General features: G+C 30.9%; 2 protein-coding genes across 2 annotated transcripts; both read right to left on the bottom strand.

Moving 5' to 3' along the window:
* Nucleotides 1-2,484: 2,484 nt before the first annotated feature.
* On the bottom strand, nucleotides 2,485-4,632 carry LOC113558323 (protein ALP1-like). The gene is made up of 2 exons (XM_026963788.1): nucleotides 4,129-4,632; nucleotides 2,485-3,255 (listed from the first exon to the last, which is right to left on the bottom strand). The coding sequence occupies exons 1-2, from the start codon at nucleotides 4,630-4,632 to the stop codon at nucleotides 2,485-2,487; spliced, it is 1,275 nt and encodes a 424-aa protein (XP_026819589.1).
* A 5,036-nt stretch (nucleotides 4,633-9,668) lies between these two features.
* On the bottom strand, nucleotides 9,669-10,061 carry LOC113558324. The gene has a single exon (XM_026963789.1). It carries the CDS (start codon nucleotides 10,059-10,061, stop codon nucleotides 9,669-9,671), a length of 393 nt encoding a protein of 130 aa, XP_026819590.1.
* Between the last annotated feature and the right edge of the window lie 4,266 nt (nucleotides 10,062-14,327).

Here is a 14,327-nt window from a genome sequence, read left to right as displayed (position 1 = left end):
ATTTATTTTTTATTTTTAGATTTTTATTAATTAAATAAATTGGTAACTTAAATAAGAATTGAATTTTTTATTAATTATTAATACGTTCTAATAGATCCATTAAATGTAAAGAAATAAACAACATACTAATTTACGTTTTTTCTGCTATAATAAGTTATGATTTATTACACAAATTAAAGAGAAAATTATTGAGTAATTGAAGTTAAAATAACGTATGAATATCACCGTAATAAATAATTATAAAAATGTCAATCTTGTCAAACTTGGTCAATTTTGGACTTAGAAAGTTGACTCAACTACCAAAATTCATTAAAAAAATAGGCAAAAATTAATTTGTGGTCAAGGCAGGGGGTTGCCATTTAAAAAAAAAAAGTTGACATGCGCATGCGCGTGACTAGTTAAGTAAAAAAAAATTCAAAGACCATAAAAATGTGTATTTTTATGTCATAACAACTGCCAAAAAAACAGAATTCAAATAGCAGGTCTCTACGCAAAGATATTGAGTGTTCTCGATTACCGTTTACACACTGTAATTGTATATAGAATTTTGACTACTATTATAATATAGGCAAAAATAAAAACTATTAAATATAACATGTATACAAAGTAGAGAAATAAAATAAGTTTTTTTAAATATATTTTTCATTTGGTTTAGTTATAAACAGGCATGTGCCTAATCAATAAATGTTAAAATATTAAAAACAATGATAATCAATAAATTATGGTATTTAGTAAAAAAAGTAGATAACCATATCACATAAAAAAAAATGCTGGTATTTTTTTTATTATTTACGTAGATTTTAAATGTGTTATAATATCGGTGGAAAAAATGTATCAATGCTCTCCCAGTTTATTATTTTAGGTTCTTCATTTAATCAATAATATCTATGATTATTTATTATGTTTATAACAAAAAATACCACTTGTATTATAATACACAATGGAACTAGCGCTGCGACGCAATGCATTTGCTATGTGTTTTTATGAACCGCTGTATACACGCCGCCGAGTAGTGGGAATAGAACTATGGTGGGAGAAAATCAGGTTGACAGCGCTCGCAACGTTCAGTATCGATGCGCGGATTACGGTCGATCTCTCGTGGGCCGGAGTATACTAATACTACTACTACTACTATTACTACTACCACAACCACAACAACAACTACTCCTTTGCCACCGAAGCCACTAACATCACAAAAGGAAAGTCATGGATTATGGTACTACATGTTACTAGTGTAACCATTACACAATCTACAGGGTTACCGAGGCTTAGCACTGAGTTTACCAAGACTCAAAACAACTGAAAGGGGAATTTTCAGTGACTCGCGTCTTGCGACGCATAACAAATCGTGCCTTTTTGGGGGGACAGAGGGGAAAATATAGTTACGATATAATAAAACGACGAAGCAGCAAATAGTGTTGTGGAGTTGATAGACTGGCATCTTTGGGCACCAGCGGTCCGTGGTGTTGGTTTAAGGCCGGTTTACACTTATCAAAGTAGCCCCGTCCGTGAACCACAAATTAGTGGCACGGATTCTTTTTTGATAATATAAACACACCACACGTACGTGTGACAAGCTCGTACAAGTCGTGTTGTCCGATCCGTGCCGGCACGGACATGTATCAAAATTCTCATACGTAGGGAGAACATTTTATTTTTATATTTTTAATATGTCTAGTTTTCATTCAGTGAAATGTTCATTCATGTTTGGTTCTTTACAATATTAAATTTATTATAATAAATATAATTTATATTAAATTTATTTAATACAATAATATTTTTTGTATACATTTTTTTCAATTTAATTTTTTACTTGTACATAAAATTATAATGGCAGAAAAAAAATGGTCTGAGGACAAAACAATGAAATTTATTCATTTGTACGAAAGCCATGAAGTTCTTTGGAATACAAGTATATCTGAATATAAAAACAAACATGCTAGACAAATAGCGCTTGAAAAAATATGCAATGAAATGGCCATAGAGAATTTTGGTGTAAACGAAGCAAAGGCAAAAATTAATAATATACGTTCTGCTTATTGCCAAGAGGTGAAAAAGTGTCTGCATCAAAACATTCAGGTATCTAATCTATATTAGATAAGTAATAATTTTCATTTTATACATCATACTTTTCATTATTTTTAGGAACTGGAACCGATTCTATTTATAAACCTTCAGTACCTTGGTTTAATTTAATGGATTTTTTTCTTAAATCACATGTAATCCAACGGCCATCATAAACAAATTTGGTAAATTTAATTTATAGAATTATTGTTATAATAGTAGTTAAAAATATTAAAAATACATAGTCACATTTTTTTTAATAAGCATAGAAATAATAAACATAGTTTATATAATAGCAGATAGAAAATGTAATATAAATAATTATTCGACAAATAATTATGAAATTAACATTAACTATGTTTATTAATACATTTCGATTTTCTAAATTCGCAATGAATATTACACATCGAAAATATTTTCTTACCATGGTACTGCACCTTCTTCGTTGAAATATTTATATAAAAGCTCTCGTTTTTCAATCGCACTTCTCGGATAATTTTGCCCAAATCTTAATGGTGGAGCTTCAACTAAACTTGTAGGTTGTATTTGAGAATGCCAAGAACCCATTCGAACTGTTGTACTTCCCGCCAATTCTTCATCATATGATCCCGGAGGCATATATGATGACCCCGATGTGATACGCAACCAATTATGTAGAGCACATGTTGCTTTAACAATTTCTTCGACTTTACTTGGTTGAAGTTGTATTGGTTTCAAATAAATTTGAAATCTATGTGCCAATATCCTAAAAGCATTTTCGACTATACGACGCGCTCTTGATAGTCTATAGTTAAATATGTAATGTTCTTTTGACAATTTTCTCCTGGAATATGGTTTCATCATATATTTCGTTAACGGGAAGGCATCATCGGCAACAAAATAACCATTTTCTAGTAAATTTAAAAAATCATTTTCAATAGCTAACTTTAATGAAGAGTTTCGAAATATTCCTCCATCGGAACATCTTCCATTTGCACCAACATCTAAGTAGCGAAAGCAATAATCATGATCAACAACAGCTAATAATACTATGCTAAATGATCCTTTATAATTAAAAAATTCAGATCCACTATTAGCTGGTGCTTTTATTACTATATGCTTTCCGTCTATTGCTCCATAACAATCAGGACAGTTCCATCTTAAACCAAAATTTTTTCCTATTTCATTCCATTCTTCAACACTTGATGGACACTGAAATATCAAACATTTATTGTAAAATTACTTAATAAAATAATTTATCAATATTATTATTTTATGTTTGTAGATATCTAATGTAATTTTTTGCACTCAAAGTAGTAGCATTGAGAATGAAAATGAAAAATGTGATAACGAAAATTCAGAGACTACAGAAAAAACATCACCACAAAACCAAGTTAATTTCGAAAACTGTACTGAAACCATTCAAACTATTAATCCATCTTTAACCAAACCAATGTCAACTACTAACTCAATCCCGATAAATTTAAATAAAAAAAGAAAATTAACTCCACAAAATTTTTTTAACATTGATACCACAGTAGATAGATTGGAAAAAATTGCAGCAATTGCATCTGCGCCAAAAGTTGAAAATCCGTTTGAAATTTTTGGTAAAAGTGTTGCTGTTCAACTTAATCAACTTCCTAAAAGGCAAGCACTTGCATCGCAATTGAAAATACAAACTATCTTAACAGAGGAATTGTTGAAGTACGAAGAAAGCCGTGAATCAAATAATAAACAAACTCAAATTCATCATGATACATACACTATTCAATCTCGTCAATCAAACTACGAAGAAGGCCAATACCATTTACTATCTAATTCATCCTCATCCATTGATTTAAATATTCCATCAGTAAGTTCAAATTATACGTATAATGAATCTTTTGAGTATAATATTGAAGACACAGAAGAACCCGCACCGCAAACATTTGAACAGTTATTTAGTTCCATAAGTCAATAAAAGTTATGTCAGCGTATTTATCATTTTGTTTTTATATATTTAATTGTTTTTTATGTATATTATATATTTCATAAGTACTGATATAATTATTTAAAGTGAAAATAAATTTATTATAATAAAATTACCTTTATGAAATTTTCCAAAACATTATAGATTTCTGTACAAAAATCAGGTACAAACAAACTTATGGTACATTTGGGCACTCGAAAAAAGTACTGTAGTGACGAATACGACTCTCCAGTAGCGAGAAATCTTAATGTGATTTCCAGCTTTGTCTTAGCTGGTATTGCTTCTCGAAAAAATGTGTCCTGTTTTTGAATACGGGTTTCCAATTTTTTTAGTAAAATATTAAAATGACCATTACTCATCCTCATATAGTTCATGAAACCTGGTCTGTCTTCCACTCGGAGCTCCATTAATAACGTATTTGATCCACCTAAAATATTTCGCCTGGCAACCCAATCTCGCAACCATATTTTTCTTTTCTTTTTACGATTAGAAATAATTTGGTTTGCACACTCTTGAGCCAAAACTCCGCAGACTGATAACACTACGTCTGCCAGTTCTGGTTCCATTTTGGCTACTGATAAATTTACTTGGACACCACTGTCTAGTGTAAACACTGTCATCAGTACTCGAATCAAAGTTACACTGATCCGTGGTTCACGGACGTGGCTACTTTGATAAGTGTAAACGAGGTCTTATTTATGTTCGGAATATTGAAGAATGAAGATATTTGATGACTTTTTGATCACGTGGTTTTTTGTGGATAGTGGTCAGCAACCAGAGTGGACCTTGTCCATGTGTTATACACTTGAAAAAATCGTCTTGTCGGTATGCAAGTAGATCGAAGAAGAAAAAGAATAGCATCAACGGAATACAGTTGACGGTGAAAAAAAATGCCAGAGTCCGGAAATCGTCATGGCAGCTGATTTGCGGGATTGTACATAATTGTTTGGGGGTCAGAAAGCACTGTGTGTGGTACCAGTTTCGACAACGACGACGGTGACGGCAATACCCGCCAGCGGCTGCGGGTCGTGTGCGTAAACACTGCTGAGTGCGGGATCGGGGGGGAATGGTGTTATATAATATTGTTGTTGTCATTGATAATACTATTTGCGCGGTAACTGTTAATAATAATAATAATTTATACACGATTCATAAGAGCCCCAAAATTTCGTGACGTTACAATTTGTATTGCTAACCAACGAAACCAATGGAACAGACATTGAAAATGGTGAAGAAACTCCCTGCAAACAACATAAGCGTCTTTTAATTGAAGCTATATCAATTGGTTTTGTTGATGAGATAATATTATCCTTAGGCGAAACTCAAGATGATGCTCGCACATTCTTAGAAAACGACAATGAACGCCAAAACGAAGCTTTAGATTCACATGAGAATCCATTTCAAATATGGGCAGATGCTATTTTTATAGAAAGTAAGAAATTAATAAAAGATGGAACAGGTATAAATCTAATATATTGCCTTGAATTGGTTTCAGTTCTTATAAAAACAATGAAATATATACCTTTGTGGTCAGGTGTAATGATACCAATTTTTAATTACGGAGAAGACATTTCAAGTTATGCTGCTGTAGAATCAAGTTTTAAGAAACTTAAAAATATTACTATGAAACACGTAACTTTACCTACAAATATCGAGATATTTTTGGAAAACCACATTCAAGTACTCAAAAGATCCTCACTGATACGTTCTGCCAAAAATGAAATTTATCATTCACCGCTTGTACATAATATCAACTCTACGCCTCAAATAACGACGTGCGAAATTTTAGAAGGTGATACTGATACAATTGACAATGAAGACGAGTTTTGTAGAAATCATGGTGACGTTATTCATACAATTGATGATACTTAAAATATTATGGTTGATGACGTCGTAATAGGAAAATTGAATGACGAAATATCAGAAGAAAGAAGTATCGAGTATAAAACTTATCCGTCAAGTAATATAGGTATATATAATATTTTTTTTAAATTTTAAATAATTCGTATATTTTATTAATTTTAAAATTTTAATTTAGTTTGAGATTTATTAATCTGATACAAATTTAAAAACAATAAATCATTATAATAACAATAATAATATTATAAAAATAATAAAACTCGTCCCATATAAAAAATTATTTTTAAATTTAATATTTATTGATTTTTTTACCTACTATTTCGTTCAAAATAAGGATAGAAATAATTTATTCAACTCTAATTATTGTATAGGTATAGTTGATGGTAATAAAAAAAATAGTGTAGACGTTTAGTATAATTAGAAAAATAAATATATTTTGTTCTATAATAAAACAAATTTTACTATCAAGTCTTACTTTATCGAGTTAACAACATATTTATTTATATTAACATTATAAATAAGCTTATAAATATATATCTCGTAGTTTTTTTCCAAAAAGACTAGGTACTTTGCAATGGGGTAGCTTGTTTGCGAACTACTTATTATTTTTCCAAACAGCCTGCTGTTATTCATGCTCATTACATACAGACTAACAGCAGTTAGGCCCTTTAAGAACTACAATCATCTTATGGTAAAAACTATTTTATTATTTTATTTTAAGGGTTATTGATAATAACACAGTACAATGTATGTAACATAAATGTAATATGTAACATTATTATTTATTACTTATTAATTTTGTACAGTTGTTGACTATTGAATTACTAGTTTAATTATATAATACTAAAAAAAATTATATGTAAAATATTAAATTAAGTTGAAATATTACATTATAATTTTTAATATTTTACATAATTTTTTTTTGAAAAAACTAATTTTCATATGGCCTACGACATATATATTATTTATCTACTTCACTTTTAACTTACAAGTAAAAAAAAAAAATATGTATGAAACATTTCCCACATTACTTTAAAAATTTTTGTAATCATATTATAAAAATAAATATGTATTATAATATTATTAATTTACTATTTCATTTTTAAAAATTATTTATTTTTGTATTAGAACAAAAAAGTTAAATTGAAGAGAGCTTGGCTCTTGAAAAATTGGAATCGTAAAAAACATAGAAAATCAAAATCATACCTAATTCCCAACTCATTTGCGATATCTTGATATAAGTAATTCACGGAGTATGAAGTCATTACCAATTTTAAAGAATGGGTCTTGATTTGAGGAATTAAAAAGTAGCAAAACAAAAAATATCCAAGGAAAAGTTATTTTCAGCAATACATATGTAATTGACTCCATTACATCAATCATTATAGTAATTATTAACATTGAAAAGAAATATTTTAGTTTTTATGACACTATTCAACCAGAAACATAACGAATCATGTTTATTCAAAAAATAAAAAATAAATTAAACAATTTCTGTGAGGCTATTTGTGTACCGTTGTAATTTTAAAAGAACTGATTTTCAACAATAGTCAGTCTTTGAAAGACTGTCAGACTGTCTTACTGGTTATAATATATATTAATTATTATTTAATAATAGGTATAATATTGTCAACAATAACAATAATTAAAAACAATTTGTTTTCATAAACACCATTAATAAAGCAAAACCCCCCACACATCATCACCCAAAATCAGTAGTACGCACGAAAAAAAATTACGCAATACACACGCACGTAGTACGTAGTATTATTGTTGACGTAGCCATTTCAACTATTTAAACAATTATAGAATACTTTATTATAGGCTATTTCTTAATTAATATTAATATTACAATATAACTTAATATGAAACTAACCAATATTTACTAACTAATACAATAGACCTCAGCGCCTTCGTATAAATGGTCGTAGTCGTGTGTGCACTACGTCTACTGCGGACCACGATGGGGTAAACCGCCACGACCGCGTCCAGGATGCGGTCCACTACCAGGCCTATGCGTTAAGGTAGCCCACACACGGTCCGGTCGGCCTGTTAGTTATGCCTGCTAGTTGTGGTCTTTTACACTAAGCAAAACTTCATTTGTTAACGCGGATTGATCCGATGTATTTCTGTGTGGTCTTTGGCGAATGCGTTGAGTTTGATGTGATATTGTTACTGGTGAGCTTGTAGTGAAAATTGATGCATTTATATTTTCTGCATCACGGTCTGGCGAATTAGTGGTAACTGATTGTGTTTCTCCCTAAAAAAATGCGACTATTTAAAATGGTAGCAAGGTTTTTTTTAATAAATAAATAATATGTGTAGGTAATACTTCAATAATATGTGATATAAATATATGTGTTTTTTATTTTCTATAAATATCAATCAAATTTTATTTGTTTGATCAAAAAACTAGGAAATTAATACAAGGCTCCAAATGAATTGTTACAAAAGCAGTTAAAAATATTAAAAATACATAGGCATACAATTTTTTTATAAGCATTTATTGCTTAGTAACCAAAAAAACAACATCCACTTTCCCTTTTTTTTATTTATAGTTTCCACGAACATCAGAAGAATGGAGAAATATTTCTCAACGTTTTGAGAAAAATTGGAATTTTCCGCATTGCTTTGGGGCTATGGACGGGAAACACATAAGCATTATTCCTCCAAGTGGAAGTGGATCGGAATTTTTAATTATAAAGGCCGTCATAATATGGTTCTATTGGCAATAGTTAATGCAGATTACCAATTTATAATATGTGATATCGGAACGAACGGTAGGATTTCGGATGGTGGTGTTCTAAACAACACGACATTTTATGAAAAATTTAAAAATTCCAGACATGGAGACAGTCAAAGATACTTCTAGAAAGCTACCATACGTGTTTGTGGCAGACGATGCATTTCCTTTGCAGATAAATATAATGAAACCCTTCAGACGAGCTGCTTTAGTTTCTATTAAAAGAAAGGTATTCAATTATCGGTTATCACAGGCAAGAAGTATTGTCGAAAATGTTTTTGGTATTATGGCAGCACGGTTTAGGATTTTTCACACACAAATTAATTTAGAACCGAAAAATATTGATTCTATTGTTATGGCTTGTTGCATACTGCATAATTTTTTAATGAAGTCAGCGCCAAACACATATGCACCTACAGAACTTTTGGATCACGATGATTTAGAAAATGGAATAACAAGTTTTGGGCTGGATTCACAAGATTCAAACATGGATAGACTTGACCGAAGAACGCAAGGAAATACAAACAATGATGCTAAAAATGTTAGAGAGGATTTTGTGAGTTACTTTTCAAATGAAGGACAAGTTCCCTGGCAACTTAACTTTGTTTACTAATATATATTATATACTATATTTAATTTTATTTATCATTTTTATTATTAAATTTAACGTATAGCTGTGTGCTGTTTTTATAATTAAACAATATATAAACGTCTATGTGTGCTGTATATTATAAAAATAATCAATATATTAAAGGTCTTATTAATTATAATGTAAATGATGTTTGTAAAATACTTATATAATTGTTTTTAAACACAGATACAAATACATCTATTCAGAATTAGAAATTATTTTAAATTTTAATAAAAGATATAATGATATGGCACCAATATTAATGCGAAAGTAGATAAAACTGTTTATGTATGTAGATAGCAGACAGCACCACTACCAAAATAAAATATCTTATATTGACAATAACATAATATCAATTTATAAATAATAATATAATATAAATAATCTATCTAGAAATATCAACTATCAAGTAAATATTGAATTTAACATACTTCAGAGGCACTATTCTCGTCATCACTTTCAATATTTGAATGTGAATTACGTGGTGTGTCTTGGTCGTCAAAAAAACTTAACATATTGAAGTACCATAATTTCGGCTGGTAGACATCGTCTGCCCCTGATCCTGACCTAGTTGATTCCTTTACTTTTTTTATTTCTTTCCGGTAGCTGCTGCTCAAGTTATTTATTTTTTTTACTACCTCTGACCTCGTTGCAGAAGAGTCAATTTCTTTTAGCTTTTCAACTAAAAGTTTGTAGGCAGCGTCCTTTTTGCATCTATCATGGTATGCTTTAGATTTTATTTTCCACAAACAATCTTCGCTTCGATAAATATTAATAAAATCTTCAATACACTGAGATTCTTTCTCTCGAGACATTTTTTTTTTAATTACAATACTTCACGAAAGTGCAGTGTAGTGCAATACGCAGAATAGTATAGCACGTTGTTTGTGGGACGTTACGTCGAAAGACTATTTAAATAGAAATTTTAAAGAGGTGTCGTACAACAAACTATTAGACAACTTACACATGTTAGATTTGCCAGGATCACTTGATTCTTTGAAAAAAAAAATAAAAAGTTTACGTGATACCTACCGCAAGGAATTGCAAAAGGTTAAAAAAAAGTGGTGCCGGTGCAAATGATGTATACAAGCCAAAGCTTGCATGGTTTTCTTCAGTTGAAGTATTCTGGCAACGATCTATCATAGGAAGAGAATCGTCTTCAAATTTGGTAAGTAAATAGATAAATAATAAAGAATCAATTACCTATCAATAAATAAATATTAAGAATAATATATTAATACCGAAATAATATTATAAATTGTATAATTACAAACCTTAAGAATGCCTCAAAGTTAATGTATCTATTAACTGTATGTTGGCATGTATTTATTAAAGTTTCATATATAACCTTACCAATTGATATTTATTATATATATAATATTAATAATTATAGGTATTTTACATAAAATAGTTTATAATAGTTCTTTTTTAAAAACAAATATCAGAAATCGTTGTTTTACGTGATTTCGTAAAAGTTTAAATTTCAAACGCACGTAAATAAATATTAGTTTAGCGTGGTAGTTTTTTTTACAGATGTTTGAAGAAAAATTTATGGAGAACTATGTATCAGTTTCAAACCTTAGGTATTTATACTTAAAATTAAATGCATTTTCAACTACAAAATAACTTAAAATGTTCGGGATTTTATCAATTTCGTAAAAATTTGATCCTTATACGCTTATAAAAAAAAGTTGTGACATACGATTTTTGATTTTTTTTAATGGCTATAAGTAGAACTTATGATAAACGTTACATTACATTTTAAACAATTTTTGGCCAGCCAAATTATTTTTATAGACATTTAAAAAAAAAACCAAGAAAAATAAAAAATGTCAACTGCCTATAAATAGCTCAAAAAAAGTCAATAATAATTTTACAAATGCTAGTTTCAGAAATGTATTATTTTATTATAATAAATAAGAAAACATGGGTCAATTAATGTTATACTTTGATGTATATTTGGTTATATTACCTTTTATTACATTATCTATAATATTGATGAAATAGTGAAATACATACACTTATACGTTTTAAAAAAGTTATTCATTTTCGACTGTTAGTGTTGGTTCTATACCAATTGACGTCATTTGCCATGGAACTGATAATTGTGTCATAAATTGATGCATGTACCACTGCCGAACCTCTTCTCCATTTCGACCATAATTATTTGAAGAATAAAGGCGGTCTATTGGGAGCATTAAGGTCGGCATGTTTCGCCACGCCCCTGGTGCTATAACCCCCGTGTTTAAGTCTTCATCGTCCACAGATCCTGAAGGAAAATATATTCTGGGAGAAGTTTGTCGTAGCCAGTTGTGTAGAGAGCAAGCCGTTTTCACTAAAATTTCTACGGTATTCACATTTAGTGGTATAGGCGTGTTAAAAACACGAAACCTACTAGCCAACATACCAAACGCATTTTCAACAACGCGCCTGGCCCTCGATAGTCGATAATTGAAGACTCTCTCTTCTACTGTTAGACCTCTATGTGAAAAAGGTTTCAAACAGTATGTTGTCAGGCAAAAAGCATCATCTCCTACGCAAAGTCCTCCTCTTGGCCAATTGAAGAGGTTTTGTTCAAGTGCTATTTTTAAAGTTGAGTTCCTGAATACAGTGCTGTCTTTGGCTCTACCATCTTGTCCAACATCTATATATCTAAAACAATAGTCTGCATCTACCATAGCAAATAACACAATACTATAGGTTCCCTTGTAGTTGAAAAACATTGATGTCGAATTAGGAGGGCGTTTAATTCGAATATGTTTCCCATACAGAGCCCCACAGAGGTTAGGGAAATTCCATTTATACTCAAATCCTTTCTGGATCTCCTCCCACTGGATCGTTGTCTCTGGTACCTAAGAATAATTAAATAAAAAAATTATAAACTCTAATAAAATCTTAAATTTAAATGTTTACAAAATCGAGTAAAATAACGAATTATCCCCCATCGATTTAAAAATTTTGTAAAAATTCAAAAAGTATAAGTCGTGGAAACTAAACTGCTATGATAGTTACGAGATAGTATAAGATACTTTTTTTTCAGAATATAAAGCAATGTTCGATGTCTGAAGACGAACTAGACTCATCATCATGTATTGCTGATAATGAAAGTGACACTGAGCACACGTCTGAAGTATCAAAAGTGTTAACGCCAGAGTCACAAAGTTTTGTTAAACCTTCAACATCTGCTTCTTGTAAACCTAAGTTATTAGGAAAGCGTCCGTCATTAGGAAAGTTACCACCGAAACGTATAAAATTAGGATCACCGTGTACTAAACAAATTCCGAATAGATTTGAAAATTCAATCAACAAATTACAAAAGATAGCAGAAATGGCTACTGCAGACACAGAAGACCAATATGACAAATTTGGCAGACATCTTGCTTCTCAAATGCGAGAACTCCCTTTGAAAAATTTCATTATACTTCAAAGCAAGTTTCAAAACCTAATAACTGAAGAGAAACTCGCAAATTTATATGGAAATTACAATGAACTACAATCACAAAGTGGTGTCATAAGTCGTCCAAACAGCATTAGTCCAACTTCACATCACGAATTTATTGGGACTACTATGTATAGTGAACCTGAAAACACATATAGTGAATCATCTGGCTCGTGCTTCACGGAGAGAGAGTCTCCACAAGACATGGATATTCTGAACGAAGCATTAATAAGTATTTGTAAAAACCCCGAAGATTTGTTGCATGATGGCGACGACAATATATAAAATGTATTGTATGTATTTATTGTATTGTATGTATTATTTGAGTTTGTTTATAAAAATGTACAGAAGCATAATATAATACATCGTTTTTATATTTCAAACTGTTTATAACTTATTTTATATGATGTGATATTTTTTAAATACGTACCATAACCAAAAAAAAAACAAATTATTAATTTAGATTTTGTAGTTTTGTTCCATTTTTTTTGTGATTATTACTTAAAGTAATCAAAAATAAGTTTGAATTATATTACTTACCTTAATAAATGGTTGGAGAACTTCATAAATAGCGGACAACACTTCAGGTAAAAAAACTGAAATTGAGTTGTGCGGTACTCTAAATAATAACGCCAGAGACCTAAAACTATCTCCAGTTGCGAGATACCTTAGAGTAATTTCCAGCTTCGTTTTACACGGGATTGCCTGTCTGAATACTGTATCTTGTTTTTTAATTAAAGGTTCAACTAATTCTAACAATTCTTGAAATTGAGGGGCCGTCATTCTTAAAACATTTCTGTATGTTTCTGGATCCTCTTCTTTCAGTTCTTGGAGAAGTCTTGACGATGCCCCTAATTCTTCCCTTCTTTGTACCCATGGCCTGACCCACCATCGTCTCTGTTTGTGGTGAAGCTCGTTAAGCATTTCTAAACTAAGTTCCCTGACACCCTCTCTTAACAACTGCTTAATTAACTTTTTACGTGAAACGACAGACAACATGGTTGCTGAATAGTGAATAACTAACTGGAGAGTGCGAGTAGCAGCAACAGTAGTGTGACCAGATTGCCCGCTGCTGCTTGCTGGTACTACTACCAGCCGCTGGTAAGCAGCAGCTGGCAACCAGCATAATGTGACCCGTGCATTAATACAGCTCACTACGTAGGCAGCTGCAGTTTCGTGACGGCCCACACCAACGTTCGCGGCGGCGCCCGTCTTGTGGTGGGGATGCGTGAACAAAACGAGTTTTGGTCGGCCGAGTGGTTCACTCTTAGATGGAATAGAGTTTAGTATTGTGTATTTTATATACTCTTGGGCTTATGAACTTACTTCAGTGACATATTGCAAACGTGAATTGGGTATTGGAAAAAATGCGGTAGTCGATTGGAACAACTACTTACAAGAAGTTTGTGTTTGGCGCATAGAGAGCAACAACAATCAAGTAGGTGGTCCAAACTTAATAGTTGAAAATGATGTAAGTCTTTTCGTACGCTAGAAAAATAATGCAGGGCGTATATTACTTCAACAATGGATGTTTGGTGGTATATGCTGTGAAACTAAGGAATGTTACATAGTTAGTGTGCTAAATAGATCAGAAATTACATTGATATCTATTATTAACCGGTATATTAGACATGGTTCTATA

This window comes from Rhopalosiphum maidis, chromosome 3 (assembly GCF_003676215.2).
Source record: "Rhopalosiphum maidis isolate BTI-1 chromosome 3, ASM367621v3, whole genome shotgun sequence".
NCBI lineage: Eukaryota > Metazoa > Arthropoda > Insecta > Hemiptera > Aphididae > Rhopalosiphum > Rhopalosiphum maidis.
Note: the sequence above shows the minus strand (reverse complement) of the source record. Positions and strands in the feature narration are given on the sequence as shown.